The 18,446-nt window shown below is 62.4% G+C and overlaps 1 protein-coding gene across 3 annotated transcripts; it reads right to left on the bottom strand.

The window, feature by feature from the left end:
- Positions 1 to 80: 80 nt before the first annotated feature.
- LRP3 (LDL receptor related protein 3) lies at positions 81 to 12,350 on the bottom strand. Of its 3 annotated transcripts, none has more exons than XM_069458266.1 (7): positions 12,041 to 12,350; positions 10,512 to 10,559; positions 4,814 to 4,952; positions 3,324 to 3,538; positions 1,782 to 2,898; positions 1,436 to 1,568; positions 81 to 1,172 (listed from the first exon to the last, which is right to left on the bottom strand). In XM_069458266.1, exons 1-7 carry the CDS (start codon positions 12,111 to 12,113, stop codon positions 585 to 587), a joined length of 2,313 nt encoding a protein of 770 aa, XP_069314367.1. In that variant the 5' UTR covers positions 12,114 to 12,350; the 3' UTR covers positions 81 to 584. The 3 variants fall into 3 exon arrangements, with proteins under 3 accessions (XP_069314367.1, XP_069314368.1, XP_069314369.1); XM_069458267.1 differs by having other exon boundaries at positions 820 to 1,191; XM_069458268.1 differs by having other exon boundaries at positions 820 to 1,107.
- Positions 12,351 to 18,446: the final 6,096 nt, after the last annotated feature.

The following is an 18,446-nucleotide window of genomic DNA, read 5'->3' as shown; positions in this document are numbered from 1 at the left end:
CTGGGGGGCTCAGGCCCTCCAAGAGACTCTGTGGGCTCCCTCTACCCCCGTGCACCATTCCCAGCCCTGGCACAGCGCCCGGGAGAGCGACCTCTCAGCCAGAGGGCAGAGGGCGCCAGCCTGGCCGGCCCATGCCACCACCGAAAGCATGAGCCTGGGGACAGAGGCCTCCTAGCCCAGCTCCCCAGCGCCCTGCTCAGCCCTCCCCGGTCCTCACTGTGACTCCCGCATGGCTATGGGGGGCTGGTCCACCGCAGGGTGATCGAATCCGGAAGCCACAGAGGACACTGACAGCCCCGCCCAGACCCCTGCTCCTCTGGAAATGGGCTCCAGGATGGAGTGGGGAGGTGGTGCCGTGTGCACGGGGACCCTGCAGACGGGCTCCCCGCTCCACCGTCTTGCCCTGGCCGATCCCTGGAGTCCCTGCGCACCGTGCCCTCCCGGGGCCTGTGCTGACGCAGCCAGCTGGCGGGGGCTGTGGGGTGGGCCCCTCCGTAAGAAAGGACGCAGAGGCAGGGTAGAAACAACTGTGTATTCCCTGGTTACAAAGCGCAGCTGTGGTGGTCACCAGCGTGCCTGGCGGGTCAGCAGACCAGCAGGGCCTCGTCGTCACTGGCGTCCAACATCGGGGAGCAGGGTGGCGGGGGGCTCCTGCAGACCCCCAGTGGCTCTGGCGAGCGGGGGCCGAGGGTGCTGCTGGCAGTGGGGGCCTGGGGGTGGGGGGCCTGGGCCGAGCAGGGCTCCCGAGGCGTGTCCACAGGGGCCGGGCTGTCCACCAGGGGGTCCCTGCAGGCCTTTCTGTCCTTGTCCACAGGCCTGCACTCGGAGTCTCGCAGGCCGGAGGGCGGGGGTGGGACTGAAGGTCTCACCTCGGATGTGTGGCCGGGGGCACTAGAGGGTCCGTCCCCAGCCGCCCGGGGGCTGCCTGTGTCCGTACGGGGCGCTGGGGGGTCCGGAGCCGCCCCTGGTGCGGGCCGCAGGAGCCCGTCGCCCAGCACTGTCTGTGAGGCTCGCGCAGCGGTCAGCAGCGGGATCTGGCCTCGGGGTGCCCGCGGCCGGTGAAAGAGGCGGTTCCAGAGGCGACCCAGGCGGCGGCGGGAGGGCCCCCTGCGGGAAGCATGCCGGCGCATCTGTCGCCGCATGGCCGTGCGCAGGTTCTGTAGCACCGAGGCCTGCAGGGCGGGGCGGCGGCTGAGGGGGTGGCCAGGCCGCTCAGCGGCAGAGGTCAGCACAGCCCCGAAGAACCCAAGACCTCCTGGGATGCCCCCCCCCCCCGCCCCCGGCCAGGCCCCCTGGTCACGCTGCCCAGGCCTCTCCTCCCCTTCCTTTAGCCCCCGGACAACGCAGCCCACACGCTGTCCCACCCAGCCCCCTGGCCCCCATCTCGGGTCCTCTCTGAGGTCCAGCTGGGGGCCTGGGCCCTGTGGGGGCTCACCTGGGACGCGCTGTAGACGGGAAAGTCCTCCACGGGGGGAATGAGGCCCTGGGCGATGAGCTGACCATAGGATGGGGGCGCCTCCCGCCGCACAAACTCAGCCTCCAGCCGCGTCATCTGGGTCTCGAAGGCCCTGGAAGCAAGGGGCGGAGGGCAGCATGGCGGGGCTGGCCGGGACCCGCTGTGGCAGCAGGACTCGGGGACCCACCTCCATCCGGAATCCAAGACACACGGAGCCCAGACGTGGATGCCCAGGCCGTGGTCCACGAGCGGAGGGCTGTGGGACAGTGAGCCTGGGCCACGCCCCAGGGCAGTGCGCAGCCAGGGCGGCCGCCGCGGCACCCACCTGTACTCCTGCGTGCGCAGCGAGTAGAGCTTGAAGGCGCAGCCCAGGGCGATGACGAGCAGCAGGCCGCACACCAGGCTGCCGATGAGCGCCGCGGTGATGACCTTGCGGGGCACGGCGGCCAGGCAGCCGTGCTCGTCGCTGCCGTCCTGGCAGTCCTCCTGGCCGTCGCAGCGCCAGGTCTCAAAGATGCACAGGTTGGTGCCGCAGTGGAAGGTTCCGGGCTGGCAGGAGAAGCAGTTCTTCTCGTCGGCGCCATCGGGGCAGCTTTTCTGGTTGTTGCAGCGGTCGGCGGGTGTGTAGCACAGGCCACTGCCGCCCTCGCAGGGGTACTGGTCGGGCGGGCAGGCGGGGCAGCCCTGCTCGTCCCGGCCGCTGGGGCAGTGCCACCAGCCGTCGCAGCGCTGTGGCTCCGAGAAGCAGCCCTGGTCCCCGGAGCCATCCCTGTCCCCCTCGGCGCTGTTCCCACACGGCTGCTCCCAGGGCAGGCAGTAGCCCTTCACCTGGTAGGTGGCGTTGAAGCCGTGGCCGGCGCTGCGGGCGCGGGCGTGGTAGGCCACGGTGAGGCGGCCCTGGGCGGCCTCGAGGCTCACGGGCCGGTGGTTGCTGCGGTAGGACAGCGTCTGCAGCAGCCGGTCCCCGCGCTCGCCCAGGCCCTCGTACACCTGCACGTAGTCGTCGTAGCCCAGACGCAGCTCCAGCTGCAGCAGGACGCGCCGCGGGTCCTGCGTGTCCACCAGCCACGTGCAGTGAAGGTCCGAGGGCCCGCGGGCCGCGCCGAACAGGTCCGGGGAGGCGAAGGAGCCGTAGAAGCTGCCCAGCCGCCGCCCGCACGCCAGGTCGGGGCAGCCGGCCTCGTCGGAGCCGTCGCCGCAATCCTGCGTGCCGTCGCAGCGCCGCTCCACGGGCAGGCAGCGTGTGGAGCGCGCCCCGCTGCACGGGAAGGTGCCCCCGGGGCACAGACTGCCCGGCGGCTCGGAGGCTGGCGCCGAGCAGTTGCCCTCGTCAGAGCCGTCCCCGCACTCGTCCACGGTGTTGCACTGCCACGGGCCCGGCAGGCACTTACCGTTGTCACAGCGGAACTCGTCTGCCTGGCAGGACGCCTGGCCCAGCTTCCCTGGGGACAAAGGGCCGGCAGGAGACAGTGAGGGCAGAGCAGAACGTCCCTCCAGCGCAGGGACCTGGGGCCAGGAGCAGCAGCTGGTTCCCCTTCCCAGCTGTGCCTCTGCGGGGACAGGAAGTGGCAGGACCAAGAAGGGCCCCTGCCTCTCCATGGCCGCCCGAGGGGCAGAGACCCTTCAAACACCAGGGTGGGCTCAGTTTCCAAGCCCAGGGTCGGGGACAGTCCTTCCCAGTCAAGCCTGTGAAGTGGGGCCAGTGACCCTGAGAGGCTCAGAGCATCCAGGGACGGCGCAGGACCAGTGCCACCACCGTCCCAAGACCGACGGCTGGGCAGGGGAGACCCCACAGGGAGCCAGGGGCCCACGCACGAGCACTGAGGACTCCATGGCCGTCCCCACCCCACCCTGCGGCCAGCGTCACCTCGGATGTAGGAGAGACGGAAGCCCTGGGCCTGGCCGGAGCTGGAGGCGTCAGAGTGGAAGAAGATCCAGACGTGGTCGCGGGCGGAGATGAAGGCGGGCGGGATGGCGGAGCCGCACAGGCGGAAGGCCTCCTGCCGCGGGGGAGCTGCAGGGCCCAGCAGGAGCCAGTCCAGGGAGCACTGGTGGGACTCCTCCACGTCAAAGTTGCGGAAGCTGTCAGGGCAGAGCGGACCGCAGGCACAGCAGGGGGGTTGGGGGAAGTGGTCAGACTGGAGCTCTCCGGACGGCCAACCCCACCCCATCCGCTGCCCCGCCCCTGATCCACCCAGGGGTCCCTGCGCAGCTCCCTGAAGAACAATCACGACAGCCCTGAATGTCATTTCCAGCTCTGCTGTGCTCCTCCCACTCCATAGTGCCGCGCATGCGCATCTCTTATCTCTCATCAAGGGGAATCGGGAGTCCCGACACTCTCCCCCGAAGGCGGAGGCCCCAGATCCCTCCCTCTGGGTCTGCTGGGACAGGCCCAGCCAAACTCCCAGGCATGGCATTGAGGGTGAGCTGGGTGACAGCTTGTCACCTGAGGAGAAACACTGGCCCTGGACCCCTTGGTCCAGAGCCGTGGGGAGACTGAGGCACAGAGACTAAGACAGACCGTGCACACCCCTGTTTGGGAGCCATGGAGTAACTAGGGGTTGGGCCTTTCGGGCTTTGGCCCTTAGGAGAACTAGGCAGATAGAACCCACAAGTGACTTATTGGCCAAAGGGCCCCATGACCAGCCCAGGCCAGGGGGAGCCCTGCTGTGCCACTCCCAGTTGCCTCCCCCATTTCCCTCTGCAAGTCAAGCCCCCCCCCCACCTGCTGCCCAGCTCACTGCCCTGCCCCGAGGCCCCGTGGGGAAACCCGCCCTGGGCTCAGTGCCAGCCTGGCCTCAAGCCACCCCTGCAGGCCAGAGGGGACACCTCTGCCACCTCAGAGATAGCAGGACCATGCCCACCAGTTCCCAGTGTGTGTGCTTAGTGGTGTGTGTGCCACCCTCCCTTCCCGGCAGCGTGGAGGTGACAGACCCCACACCCCGTGAGAGAGGCCAGGGCAGGAAGAGGTCCGGCTCCGGGCGCCCAACCTCAGAGGCCCACAGAGACCAAGAGCTGGGCACACCGGCTTGCTCACATGTGCACACGCATGCTTATGGCTCACACATGGTCACGCGTGTTGTCTCACACACATGCCCTCTACACCTGTGCAGACGTGATCATGCACATATATATGCTCACATGTGCACTCACACGTCTTTCTTGCCTGTTCAGACATGGACTTGTGCATGTCACAAGCACGTATGTATGCTCACACGCGTGCACATGCTCCACTCACACACGTACACACTCTCACCTGTGCCCTCCACACCTGCTCACACGCTCCCACAATTGCTCACTCACCCAGCACGGGCAGGCCCACGCTGATCCCCTCTCACCCCCCCAGGACCCCCTTACCTGATGGTGATCATGTCCCCACGGTCGCCCTGGATGTACCAGCTGCAGTTGGTGCCCGGCGGGTAGTTGAGGGGCCAGGCCGGGCTGTAGATGACGCCGCGCCGCTCCGTGTGCTGCTCCAGCTTCCCGCTGCAGGCGGCTGTCGGGAGAGAAACGCCAGCCCCCGCTTTGGGTGGGAAGCTTGAGCACCTCATGGTTTGAGCACAGGCCTCCCCCAGGGTGGGATCAAGTCCAGCCAAGGGCAGCCATGGCCAAGGGCGAGGCCCCAACTCAAGACTTCACAGAAGTGGTGTGTTTGGGAGGGCAAGGAAGACCCACTTGGATTTGGGGCAGCCTCGGTCCTGTGCCCCAATCCCCAGTGGGGCTGGGAGCAAGCCCACCAACTCCCCTTGGCAGCCGGCACCTCCAAGGCGCAGGATCCTGGCCTCAGGCCCCAGCTCAGGGGAGAATTCTGCACCCCTAGTCCTGTGAGGCCTGCACAGGCCACTCTGCCCTGGTCCCCTGCATGCCCTCCCTGGGGCTTGCCCAGGCAGATCTCAGCTGAGGGAGGAGAGGAGCTTTGCTCCCCCAGCATTTACTGAGCAGCTACTACGCGCTGAGCACAGTGACAGACACGCTGAGTCAGATAGGAGCAGGCACCTCCACGGAACTCACAGGCTGGGGATGGGAGAAGACAGACTTTACGCAGAACCCCGGGTGAAGACCGTGAAACAGGCCTGGAGGGAGGTGGCAAGGTCCAGGCATGGCTAGAAATGCAACCTGGGGCTGACCACACCTTGTGCAGAATTTGAATTTTATCCCGAGTTTAAGCGGAAAGCCACGGGAGGTAGATGGCAGAACCAGATGGAGAAACCAAGGTTCAGGAAGGCAAGTCACCCGAGCCCGGTGACACCACCTCGTCACCCTCCTGCAGCTGGCACCTGCCACTATTGCCCTGGAAGCAGCCTTCTCTCCGGCTCTCAGCAAGACTGTCTGGGACCCCAGACGGAGGAGCTGCGGAAAGGAGGGAAGCCCTCTGGCCGCCTCCCATGCTCTCAGGACAACGGCACAATTCATTGCAGTGGCCCCGGCCCCTCCCTGCCCACCCCTCTGCCTCACACCTCCCACCATCCCTCAGTGGGGGGAGACTTTGCTTCTGCAGGTCCCTGGGTGCTCTCCCACCCTCCTGTCCCGTTCACTCACTCCGCTCAGCTTCCGCGCCCAGCTCCCTGGTCCCTTCCCAGGGAAGCCCTCCCCAGCTGTCCCCACTGCCCCCAGCACAGCTCCAGCCCCCAGCCCCTGCCCCAGCAGCAAGTTCACTCTTGTTCTTGGGGTTATGGGATGGAAGTCTCCCCACAGGAAGGCAGGGCCGCACTGGCTCTGGCCAGCACTGTGTCCCAGGGTCCTGCACGGGGCCTGACACATGGCCGGGGTTAATCAGTGGGGGTCACCGAGTGACCTGGTCAGTTCAGGCACCTGCTGGGTGTCCAGAGACATGAGCCCAAACCCCTCCCCACAGGCCCTGCTGTGACTGTGGAGGTCCAGGTGGTCTGACGCTGTGACTAATGGGGAGTGGGGAACCCAGCAACCAAGCTCCTGTCCGAAGGCTCACAAGAGCCTCAAAGGACAGGAACAGAAACACCCACCTTGGTCCTAAAGCAAGGCTGGCCACCATCAGGTCACCATCAGACCCTCAACAGTCCCAGGTCAGCAAGGTCCCTGGTCAGCAAGCCAGGGCCTGAGTGCCTGCTCCCCCGACACTCACACCTGGCCCCGGAACCAGCCTCTCTGAACCTCAGACTCCTCCCCCAGGAAGAGGGAGCCACGCACTCCGTTCCCTGCCCAGGAGGCCTGGACTAGAGTAACGGAGCGGGGTCTCAGGGCACAGCACACCCAGCACTCGAAACGCCTCCAGCCCCAGCCTGTTCCCTATGCCAGGTGAAGCCACCAGCCGTGCGGACCTCACAGGGACCCTGGTGCTGACCTGGAACGCCCTGGAGACGTGGGCTGTGAAGCCCAGAAGAGGTTTTTCCTCCCAGAGGGTGCTGGGCAGAGGGGTCCTGGAGGGGGGCCCAGCGAGCAAGGCTGGGCCACATCTTCCCACAATGAGTCCCCAAAGCGCATGTTAAACCAAAGCATTGAGCCTCCGAGGCAGGTGGCCTCAAGTCAGCGAGGGTGGGAACACCCCTTGGTTACCGGTGCCCTCAGCCCCAAGGACAGCCCAGCGCCACGCAGGGACCCGTCTGTCCTTACTCTGTCCCCGGAGCCACTCCCTAGGACACAGACGTAAACCTGCCTGTCTTCAAGGCATTCACTGAGGCCAGGTGTCTCACCCAGACTGGCTGGGGGAAAGCCAGGCCCTCATGTCACATGTCACATGTCACCCGCCACCTTCCTCTCTTCTGGCCACCTCAGCCAGAATACTGTCCCTGCTAGACCGATGTCTGGCCACCCGTTCAGGGACTGGGAGGCCTGTCTCCCCAGCCCGCCGGCTGTGCCGGGAACAGATGGCAGGGCAACTGCCAGCCCTCTCTGCCTCTCAGCAAAGCCCCAATGGCCCCCACACAGCCTCACCCCGGAGGGCACCCGTGGTTTGTGCAGCCACCAGCCCGACCCCACGCAGAGGGTTTGGGGGCAGGGGGGAGGCTGGGGCCCGTCCAGGGGGCTGGAGCTCTGGGCAAAGGCTCTTGACTAGACGCTTGGCCGTGGGCTGGGAGGGTGCTGCCAGCTCAGACGGCCACCCCAGCACTCTCTGTGAGGCAGGCCTCAACCCCCCCAGCACACCACCCCAGGGCCTGGGCACCAGCAGGGGAGGGGCTCATGAATCCAGCCCCAGGACCACACTGCTAGACACACTGTTCTGCCCTGGGCCTCAGCTTGTCCATCTGTAAAATGGAGCCAGTGGGTGTTGCTTGTCTCTGAGGGACGGCTGGAAAGTGGCAGTCTCCAGGCAGACGTTCATGTGGAGGGCGGGGCGCCAACGGGGCAGGGGAGTCTCTAAGGATGCCTGGTGGGGCCGGGGCTGGTGACAGGCCGTGTGATGGTGGGAAGGCAGTGAGGAGAGGTGGACTATGTGTCTGGGGGGACGCTGATGCATAGAGAGGGGTTTGGGGGCCTTGGGGGCGGTCCGAGAGGCCCATCTGAGCTCTACTTGGAGGCGCCTGCCTTTGCCTGGGCAGAAGATGGCCTCAGCCTAGGGGCCAAGGTGCCCGCTCAGGTGGGCAAGGAATGACGGGGCACTTTGAGGCCGGCGTCCTTCCCTCCTGGCCCAAACAGTCGTCAGATACTCCTGAGAGGACAGAGCCAGGCCTGATGAAGCACAGTTTGCAGATCCGATTTCCAGACTGATCGATCAATACTCCGGCCAACCCGCCTGGTGTCACCCGATGAGGGAGAGCTGGGAGGCCCACGGCAGACACGCCGGGAGTTGCCGGGTGACGGGAGAACCATGTGAAGACCCTGCCCAGGCTCCCCCCGCTGGGCCTGTGGCAGACCCCAGAGGCTGGGGCTGGGGGGCAGGAAGTGGGTCTTCTGCCCAGTCGGGGCCTGACAATGAGGGTGGACAGGGGCAGAGTGGCCAAACCCCGTGAGGTCCCTGGGCAGCCCGGCCGGGCTCTCAGGAGCACCTGGGCCCAGCGAGGGCTGAGAGGGGCTGCGGGGGAACAGTTCCTGATCCAGGCTTCCTCACGGCGGGAACCGCAGGAGAAGCCCTGAAAATGCAGAGTCACGGTGCCGCGGTGGGAGGGGGCACTTCGGCAGCTTGACGCTGGTCAGCGACCCCAGAGGCATCAGAGCCAGACGCCAAGAGAGCTTAGGCTGAGACCGCCACCTACGGCCACGCCGGCTGTGCATGCAGCCCCCGACACCAAGGGCGCCACGCTGTGGACAGCAGCCCCTGGAGTTAGGCAGTGTGGACCCTGCTGGGGCCCGAGGTCTCCACGCCTAAGAACCACCAAACACGAGGACCTGGGCGGGTGCCTTTCCCTCCCTAGTGCCACGAGTGGCCCTTGTCCCTGAAGCACCACTTTTCTAAACATGGGGTACATGCATGTGGCAGATACGTTTGGGGCGACAAGCCCACCAACCACACCAGCACGAGGGCTGGCCTGCGGCTCATGTTTGTATGTCACAACCCCCGGTCCCCTCTTTCCACCACTCTCTACCACGGCCACAGATATCTGACCCAGGCTGGGCCAATCAGTCTTTTCCTGGGCACTGGGATGGGAAACGGGGCCGTCAGCTCTGGGGGCTGGGTCGGCGCTGAGCAAGGCAGCGCCTGGGGCAGCCACTCAGCAGAGGAGGCCGGGCTGCAGGGCACGGCGCTCAGTGCAGGGAACATCGAGGGCGAGGCAGAAGCCGAGCCTGGGAGACGGGCCAGTGAGAAACGCTTCTGTGCACCCTGGGCCTGCGATCCCAGTGACCGCAGCCAGCAGGGGTCCCTCTCCCTGGGCCCTAACTCCTGAGCCAGCCTCCGTGGGCTTCTGCAGAAACCTGGGCCACGAGCAGAACTGAAAACCCCAAGCACTGCCCGCCCCACCACGCAGCACAGCAGGCCACAACAAGTCCGAGGGCTCCAGGCCAGCCACCGTCCCCCTGGCTACACCTTGACCTAACGTTTTCATGTAAATACTTGTGCTTGCTTTTGTACCTTTCTAGGGGTTTCTACAGATGGCGGTATACTGGCTGAATTAGCAACAAACAGGGAGGTTTATCGATTATAGAACAGGCTCCCTGGGGCCCTTCTCAGAACTCTCTTGGCGACACCGAGGGCCAGGGGGCCTGGGCTGACTGACTCGCTCAGAGACGGCAGCGGATGGACAGACGGCAGGAGGTGGGGCGGTGTTCTAACCACGCTCTTAGATTCTATGGGTCCTGTTGGCCACGGTGTTTACCTCTCCCCTGCAGGTCGGCTCACCTGTCACCTACAGACCAGCTGATCCAAGGCTGTGCCCGCACCCTCCTTCTTGTCTAAGGATCACACACCAAGACGGTACTTCCCCTGCCCTAGAGCACCCCAGACCATGTACCAGGCAACTAGGGGCCACCCCCATAGCCCAAACCTGCTGGAATTATTCAAACTAGCCGGTCCTAAGCTGTTTACTCTGCCTTCCCTCGAATTCCCTGTGCAAACCCCAATCAAATCTCTGGCCTGTGCCTTTCTCTCGCTCCTGCTTCTGCCTGACCACATCTAGTAATTCCCCTGTGGCCCTGTGGCAGGGCATGTCCCCTCCTCCCAAGAAAAGTGATAAATTCTTTCAACGGCATTGGCCTCTCTGTGTCATCAGTCATACCTCTACGAATCAAATCCTAGGGATTATTTTAAAACAAGTGGGCATCTCATGGCACCTCCTGGCTCTGGGGGAACTCCACGGCCTACGGGAGGCACAATATGTCAATCGCACGGACCCTCGGCAGTTTGCTAGTGCTATAGAGCCACCATGTGCCAGACGCCGTGCCGAGCACCTCGCTTCATTGGCTCAACCAATCCTAACAGCCAGGTTTTCAGGTGGATCTGGTTATTTCACCCATTTTATAGATGAGGAAACTGAGGCTTACAAAAGTTTAAGCTTGCCCAAGGCCACACTGCTCCTTTATGACACAGAAAAGATGCACAAGGCTGTCAGGGTGGAGCCAGGACCCTGAAGGCCTGTCCCCAGAATTCACTAACCCAGAGGAAGGCCGGGGAGGAGAAGAGGAAGGGGAGAAGGAGCTGACTTACCTAAGGCAGGAACCGCACTGCTGAGCCTCCCAGTGAGAAAGATGTTCACTGTGGGAGACACAAAGGGGTCAGTGGGGGCAGCGCTCTCAGGGTCCCAGGCGCAGCGTGGGCCACAGCAGTCCTTGCTCTGGCACAGGACACCACAGCTGAACTCAAGGCCGGTCCCCTGGATCGCACAGGGCAAGGCCAGAGGGCTGCACAGAGACGGTGCCTGCCAGGACAGCGCCTGGGCCCCTGAAAGGCTTTGACAGCCACCTGGTCCACCCGGGGGTGGGGGAGCAGGTCTGATTATCCCCATTTACAGGGACACACAGCTAGTGGGGTGACAGTGCCCCCTCCACTGTGCCACGCTGAGCTCGAGAAGGGAGGCAGAGAACTCCCTAGCACCCCTCAAGTGCCCACCTCCAGGGGTAGCCGTTGCTTTCACCTGTTGCTTAGACTGGGGTTGTGGCCCAGGAGGAGGACATGGGCAGAGTCAGAGGGCAGCTCCAACTTCCCCTCCCCACCCAGGGTGCCAACCAAACAGGGAGCATCTCTGGAGGGGTCTGCCCGCCCCCCCCCCCTCCAGCCCCACAAGGAAGCAGGGGCAACAGAACTGGGGGGTTCCCTGGGGCTATGCCCCTTCTTTAGACCAGTTCACGCAGTTGGGGTGTGGACCATTCCCCCCCACCCCGACTCAGCTCCCTCATGCAGGAGGAGGCACAGGAGGGCACAGCTTTTTCACTTGGGCATTTCAGTGGCTTCAGCAAACCTGCCAGGCTACAGAGCCCTCAACGGTGACATCACAGAGTGTCCCCTAATGACCCCCAGCTCTTGGAATGGCCTCCCTCCTCCATCATGGTAAATAAAGGAGCCATGTGGGTTGAGGATTTAACTCCTTCCCTCCCTTCTCCCCCACCAGGGCCCAGGAAAGGTGGACAGAGAAACTCTAGGCAGGGCAGAAGCGCCTCCCACCCGGATGCCAGGCCTGGGCCGGCCCCTGAGCCCTCCCTAAACGCACCACCCAGGGCTGCAGGCTGCCGGCTGGGGCTAAGGCACAAAGGGAGAACAGGATCCTTCTCAAAGCCGCCTCCTCCCAGGCATCCTCCTCCTGCCGGGCATCCCAGTCCCCATCTGCCGCCAACACCGCCCCACCCCAACTCCCGGCAGGAAACAGTTTCTTCTTGGGGGACAGCCGGCCTGGCCTTTGTCCACAGCTCCCGAAGCCACCTCGCCGCCAGGCCAGCGCGGGCAGGCCCGGTGAAAGCTGCTGCCTGCCGGCCCCGGCGCCCGCAGGAACCGGCCTCCCGAGCACCGCTCGCTCGGCCTCGGCGCCCAGGGCCGCCCTCCCGGGCCTGCGAGCGCAGCGAGGCAGCCAGTGCGGGGAGCGCGCTCTCCGCGGCCTCCGTGCGGGAGCAGTCTCGGCGCGGGGCTCCGGGAAGCCCTGGCCGCAGAGGGGACTGGCCGAGGGGCCGAGGGATCGGGCCAGGGCGCGGCGCGGAGCCACTAGTTGGGGGACCCGGACCGCGGGCCCCGCGCGGCCCACTCACCCAAGCAGACGACGGCGAGCTGCGCCCGGGCGCCCGGCGCCGCCTCCAGCCCCGAGGCCACCCGCTTCTCCATGCCGGGGCTGGCCGTCTGCGCGCACCGCCTCCTGCCCCCAGGCTCGGGCTCCGGCTGGGGCTCGCGCGGCGCCTGCGGCCCGGGTGCAAGCGGCGGCTCCGTCAGCGTCTTTGTGCGGAGGCGGTGCAGGCCCGCAGCGCGTGCGGGGCCACATCGGCCGCGGCGTCACGGGCCCCGCGGGGGCTCAGCGGCGGCCGCCAGGGAGGACCCCCGCCCGCCGCTGTCCCCGCGCCCCGGGCGCCGCGCCACGGCCGGCCTGCGCCCGGGGCCCCCCGGTGCGCCCATGCCCCGCGGCGCGCAGCCCGCCCGGCCTCGGTGCCCCTGGGCAGCCCCGCGCTGCGCCCAGCCGGTCCGGCCGGCTTCCGCCGGTAGTGCGTCCGTGGGTCTGTCGCCTCCCGCCCGGCCCCTCGCCGGCGCCCGGAGCCTGGAGGCAGAGCTGCGCCAGCCACGTGACGCGCCCGCCGAGCCGCAGTGGCGCTGGCAGGGCGGGCGGAGGAGGCTGGGGCGGGCCGGGGGCGCACGCCCCGCCTCGGGGTGCTGGACAGCTCCGCGCTCGCCGCCCCAGCCCAGCCCCGCGCCCCTGGCCCGGGGAGCCTGGCGCTCGAGGTGGACACTGCGCCCGGGACCGGATCAACGCTCGCCTGGCCTCCTCCCGGTCCCACATACTGGTCCCTCCTGCAGCCGGCTGTGCTTGGGAGCGGAGGAGGAGAGAAGATTGGCAGAAGGTGGCAGAGAAAGGGCTGCTTGGGGACCTGAGGTCACGACAGTGCATGATGGTGGAGGGCTAGCTAAGGCCTGTCTTCCTTCGAAGGTGTCCCTGCTCCCGCCCTGCTGGCCCTCGTTTGCCACAGTCCAGGTGCCCCCGTCACATCTCTAAGGGGAAGCCCCCTATGCAGAGCAAGGCCCGCGAGGGGATATTTGGGAACACCCTGAAAGGCCCCTGGAGACCCACCCCTCCCAGGGATCCCTGAGCCCACCAGTCACCTCGCAGGCACTGGGAATGGGGAGCAGGCCTGCCTTTCCGGCTTGGGGTCGCCATCTGGAGCGCTGTCAACCAAGGGATTGAGTCCAGAAGAGGCAGAAGCCAGAAGAGACGGGGCAGGTTTGAGGCCACTTAGGGTCAAGCAGGGTCAACCCTCCATCCTTACGACAGGTGTGAAATCAGAGGTCCCCAAAGATGCCATGGCATGGAGGGCTCGCCAGCCCGAGCCGAGGCTCAGGACCCCTGTCCATTATCCCAACCCATTTGTTACTCTCCTTTTATGAGGAGAAGGTGGGGAGAAACTGAGGCTCAATTAGTGGAAGTGTAGACTGAGTAACTCAGTGACTCACTTTTACTGTGCAGCAATCCTTTTAGTTTTTATGGGGTTTCTTATTCTCTCTCTCTTCTGTAATTCCTTTGGTGATTTTTCCAAAGCAGGCTTCTTATGAAATGTATTCAAAGATTTAAAAATCAAATGCGATGAATTGCTGATTTACGGTGCAGAGCACTAGCCTACGTGTGCCTTGGTTTCAGAATTTCCTCGGACTGTTGATTGCCCGTGAACAGGCATTTATTTACACGTGGCAGAAATGTTCCACGGAGGCAGGGGCAGGGGCCCAGAGGATCTGCAGCTCTGTTCCCACTTGGAGACGCTGCCTCCTGCCATGCGTGCTTTAGGAGTTATGTAAAGAATCAAGGGTGGAGACCAAAGCCTCAGGGGGCCACATGGGAGCCTGAGGCAAAAAAAAAATGTGAAACCCCATAAACGCTTACCGAAATATGCTCCTATATTTTGAACCAAATGGGGAAGTTTAATAAAAGCTTTGCAATCACAAAGCATGACTGTATATAAAGCTCCACGTCCTCCAATCTGTGCATGTCCCATTGTGGACTGTCACACACCCAAACATCAGGGGGTGCCGGGATACCCAGGAACCTCGGGCTGATGGGAAACAATGTTCCCATTGCAAAAAAAAAAAAAGTTGCATTAACCTCTGCTTCATCTTGATGACTGAGTTTTGGGCACTCCCTTTGTGCCCAAGGCAAGTGCCTCACTCTCCTCCCCTCACACCCCGTTTAGTTTAGTCTCCTGGTGGTCTAGTGCACTCTAGAGGCTACCGACCCAGGCGGGGGCCTTGTGTGGGTCCCCAGTGCAGCCCTGGCCCAGTCTTCTCCCCCACTGCCTGCTAGCCATTTCTGGAAAGGCTCCTGCTAGTCCTGTGTCTGCCGCAGCACTCTTCCAGCCCGGCTGCAGTCACCGGGCTCCCTCCACCTCTGCAACCTTTTAACAAACATCCCCCATCCGGGAGGCTAACCGTTGCAAACCAAAAATTTCCAACTAGTGGAGAACTTAGTATTGGGAAGGAGGTGATTCGAGCAGTGGACCTGGAACATGGAACTGGCTGGGACAGGCGAGGAAGCAGCGGTGGGACAGCGGGACACGAGCACCTCTGGCAACAAGGTCATGGGCAGGCAGTGAGCAGGATGATGGTTGCCGGGAGGAGGGGCGAGTGGGGAGTTGTTCGATGGGCAAGGAGTTTCGGTTTGCGGAGATTAAAAGTGCTCTGGAGATGGGTGGCGGTGACGGCTGCACAACAGTGTGAGTCTACTTGATGCCTCTAAACTGTGCACTTACAGATGATTGAAATGCTAAACTTCATGTCACATGTCTTTTACTATGATGAAAAAATAAAAATGTAAACTAAATTTAAAATACTAAAAATAAACTGGAAAAATGTATGGTTAGAAGATTTCCCCCCCCACACACACCCCCGAGCTCTATGGGGCGGGGCAGCCAGCCCGGTGCTGCTTTGGGTTTAGTGTGGCTTCCTAAGCGTTGGTCAGCTGGGTGAGACAGCCAGGCTCGGAGCTGAGTGCCTGCTCCCCTCTGAGAGTGCCCAGGCACACCCAGCCTCAGTGCAACACCCGCCCTGCTGGGTCTAGAGGCACATCTGTGACAATGGGCGCGGTGTGGCCAAGCGCATCTAGCCATAGACACTCTCCAAGCCTTAGCTGGTTCTTACAGCTTAATAAGCCAGTGGCAGTAAAATCATTTCACCTTTGGTACTGAACAGTAATTTTAAAATTATAGGCCTGGAACAGCGATAGTATGTCATAAAAGCACCATTCCCCCAAAAAGGGCTTTTATTGCAATAAAAATGTTAGCAGCAGGTCACCACTTGGTTTGCATAACCCTCTCTGCAGTAACTCGGAGTGGTGAGTGCAGCTCCTACTTTCAACCAAAAAGCTCCCCTCGGCCTTGCTGAAGCACTCAGAAGCGCCCTGAAACGATAATCATTTGTGTATTGATTTCAGGGAGAATCAATCCGATTCAGTCCACCTTACTAAATTATTAATGGAGCAGAGTGCATCAGAACTCTCGAGGTGGGTTAACAGATAAGGTTTGTTCTTTAACCCTGTTGGTCCTGAGTCAGAGGCACAGGTGCACCGCGGGAACTGGGCTGGAGGGGTGGGGGGGACCAGGGGCCGGCATAAGCCTCATGTCCCAAGGAGAGGCCCCTTCGCCATCATGGGGGGCCGGAGAGCGGCAGGCCACGCTTACTTTCAGCACGTGGAGAGATGACAGCAGCCTGCTGGGGGTCTGGCACTGAGACCGCCAGTCCCTGGGAGAGCCCTGGGATTCCCTGGGGATGCAGTGGGCAGAGGGCCTGCTCGCCCCCTGCCGGGCCACCACCGCAGACAGGGACTTAATCGTTGTATGTAAATGGACTCACTTTTATTTTATTTAAAGATAGTATTCTGTTGGCCCAAACCAAACATCATTAAAAAGGAGAAAAGGTTGAATATTATGCTATGTAAATTAAATTTTTAAAGAAGAAAATAAAGTGAAAGGTAAGCTGTAGCTGAAGCATGGGTACGATAAAGGACTTACATCCAGAACACAAGTGAGCTACTGTGAATCGATAAAAGATACACGATGCAATGTAAAAACGGGCAAGAAGTCTGAATAGATACAGCACAAAAGAGAATGTCCAAATGGCAAGTAAACACGGGAAAATGTAAATCCCAATTTGCCCTCCCTGCTCACGATGCTTCTGCCAAAACCCCCATCTGTGGACCCACCGCTCTCTGCTCCACCGTCAGGGTACTCCGTCGTGGTACCCCCTCGCGGTACTCCGCACGTGGTACTCCGTACATGGTACTCCCTCACAGTACTCCGCACGTGGTACTCCCACACATGGTACTCCCTCACGGTACTCCGCACGTGGTACTCCACACATGGTACTCCCTCACAGTACTCCGCACGTGGTACTCCCACACATGGTACTCCCTCACGGTACTCCGCACGTGGTACTCCACACATGGTACTCCCTCGCGGTACTCTGCACGTGGTACTCCACACATGGTACTCCCTTGCAGTACTCTGCACGTGGTACTCCCACACATGGTACTCCCTCGCAGTACTCTGCACGTGGTACTCCCACAGATGGTACTCCCTCGTGGTACTCCGCATGTGGTACTCCACACATGGTACTCCCTCGCAGTACTCTGCACGTGGTACTCCCACACATGGTACTCCCTCGCAGTACTCTGCACGTGGTACTCCCACACATGGTACTCCCTCGCGGTACTCTGTACGTGGTACTCCACACATGGTACTCCCTCGCGGTACTCCGCACGTGGTACTCCACACATGGTACTCCCTCGCGGTACTCTGCACGTGGTACTCCCACACATGGTACTCCCTCGCAGTACTCTGCACGTGGTACTCCCACAGATGGTACTCCCTCGTGGTACTCCGCACGTGGTACTCCACACATGGTACTCCCTCGCAGTACTCTGCACGTGGTACTCCCACACATGGTACTCCCTCGCAGTACTCTGCATGTGGTACTCTCACACATGGTACTCCCTCGCGGTACTCTGTACGTGGTACTCCACACATGGTACTCCCTCGCGGTACTCCGCATGTGGTACTCCATCCTGGTACTCCGCACGTGGTACTCTGCACATGGTACTCCCTCGCGGTACTCTGCACGTGGTACTCCGTACATGGTACTCCCTCGCGGTACTCCGCACGTGGTACTCCACACATGGTACTCCCTCGCGGTACTCTGCACGTGGTACTCCACACATGGTACTCCCTCGCGGTACTCTGCACGTGGTACTCCCACACATGGTACTCCCTCGCAGTACTCTGCACGTGGTACTCCGCACGTGGTACTCCGTCCTGGTACTCCGCACGTGGTACTCTGCACAAGGTACTCCGTGGCAGTACTCCACATGTGGTACTCCATCGTGGTACTCCACAGGTGGTACTCCGCCGCAGTACTCCATCACAGTACTCCACAGGTGGTACTCCACATGTGATACTCCATCGTGGTACTCCGCACATGGTACTCCACACGTGGTACTCCACATGTGGTACTCCATCGTGGTACTCCACAGGTGGTACTCCATCACGGTACTCTGCACAGCGATGCTTGCGACCTAGGAGCTCACTTCACAGCGCATGGAGCGCGGGGTGCCCACGCAGCGGCTAGCTGGACGGAACGGCAGCGGAACGGCCTTTGGAAGACTCAGTTACAGCAGCAGCTGGAGGCAGCACCCGGCAGGGCCGGGGCAAGGTGCCGGGGAAACCGTCCATGCTCTGAATCACTTCCCAGTGTGGTGCTTGCTCCTAGCCAGAGCTCAAGGCTCAGGGAACCGAGGGATGCAAATGGGAATGGCACCCTCCGTTATTACCCTTAGGGACCCACTAGGAAGTTTTTGCTTCCGGTTCCCCCATCTCATGCTCCGCTGGCCTAGGGGTCTTAGCTCCAGGAGGAGGGACGATTCCACGAGGAGACGTAACAATGAGTCCACTGAACTGACAGTGGAGACTGCCGCCCTCCACCTTGGGCTTCCCATGCTCTGAATCAGCAGGCAAGGAAGGCGCGGTGAGGGTGCTGGTTCAGGCCATTGATCCAGACTGCCAGGGAGGCTGGGACACTACTCCGCAAAAGCGTCAAGGGAAAGTGTGTCTGGAGGACAGAAAACCCCTCAGGCCACCTTGCTGTGTCGCCCAGGCTAGAGTGCAGTGGCATCAGCCTAGCTCCCAGCAACCTCAAACCCCTGGGCTCAAGCGATCCTTCTGCCTCAGCCTCCTGAGTAGCTGGGACTACAGGTGTGCATCACCACCCCAGCTAATTTTTCTATTTTTGGTAGAGACAGGGTCTCGCTCTTGCTCGGACTTCTGCTCTCGAACTTCTGCTCTCGAGCAGAAGTTGGTTGGTCTCGAACTTCTGCTCTCAAGCGATCCTCCCACCTGATTCAGAAATAAGAAGGGCATGTACACCGCCCTCAGGAATGAGACCGAATGAGATCGTGCCTCCTCAGCCATCTCAGAA

The sequence above is a fragment of the Eulemur rufifrons genome, chromosome 24, assembly GCF_041146395.1.
Source record: "Eulemur rufifrons isolate Redbay chromosome 24, OSU_ERuf_1, whole genome shotgun sequence".
NCBI classification, from domain to species: Eukaryota; Metazoa; Chordata; class Mammalia; order Primates; family Lemuridae; genus Eulemur; species Eulemur rufifrons.
The sequence above is the reverse complement of the archived record's forward strand: the minus strand, read 5'-3'. Positions and strand labels throughout refer to the sequence as shown.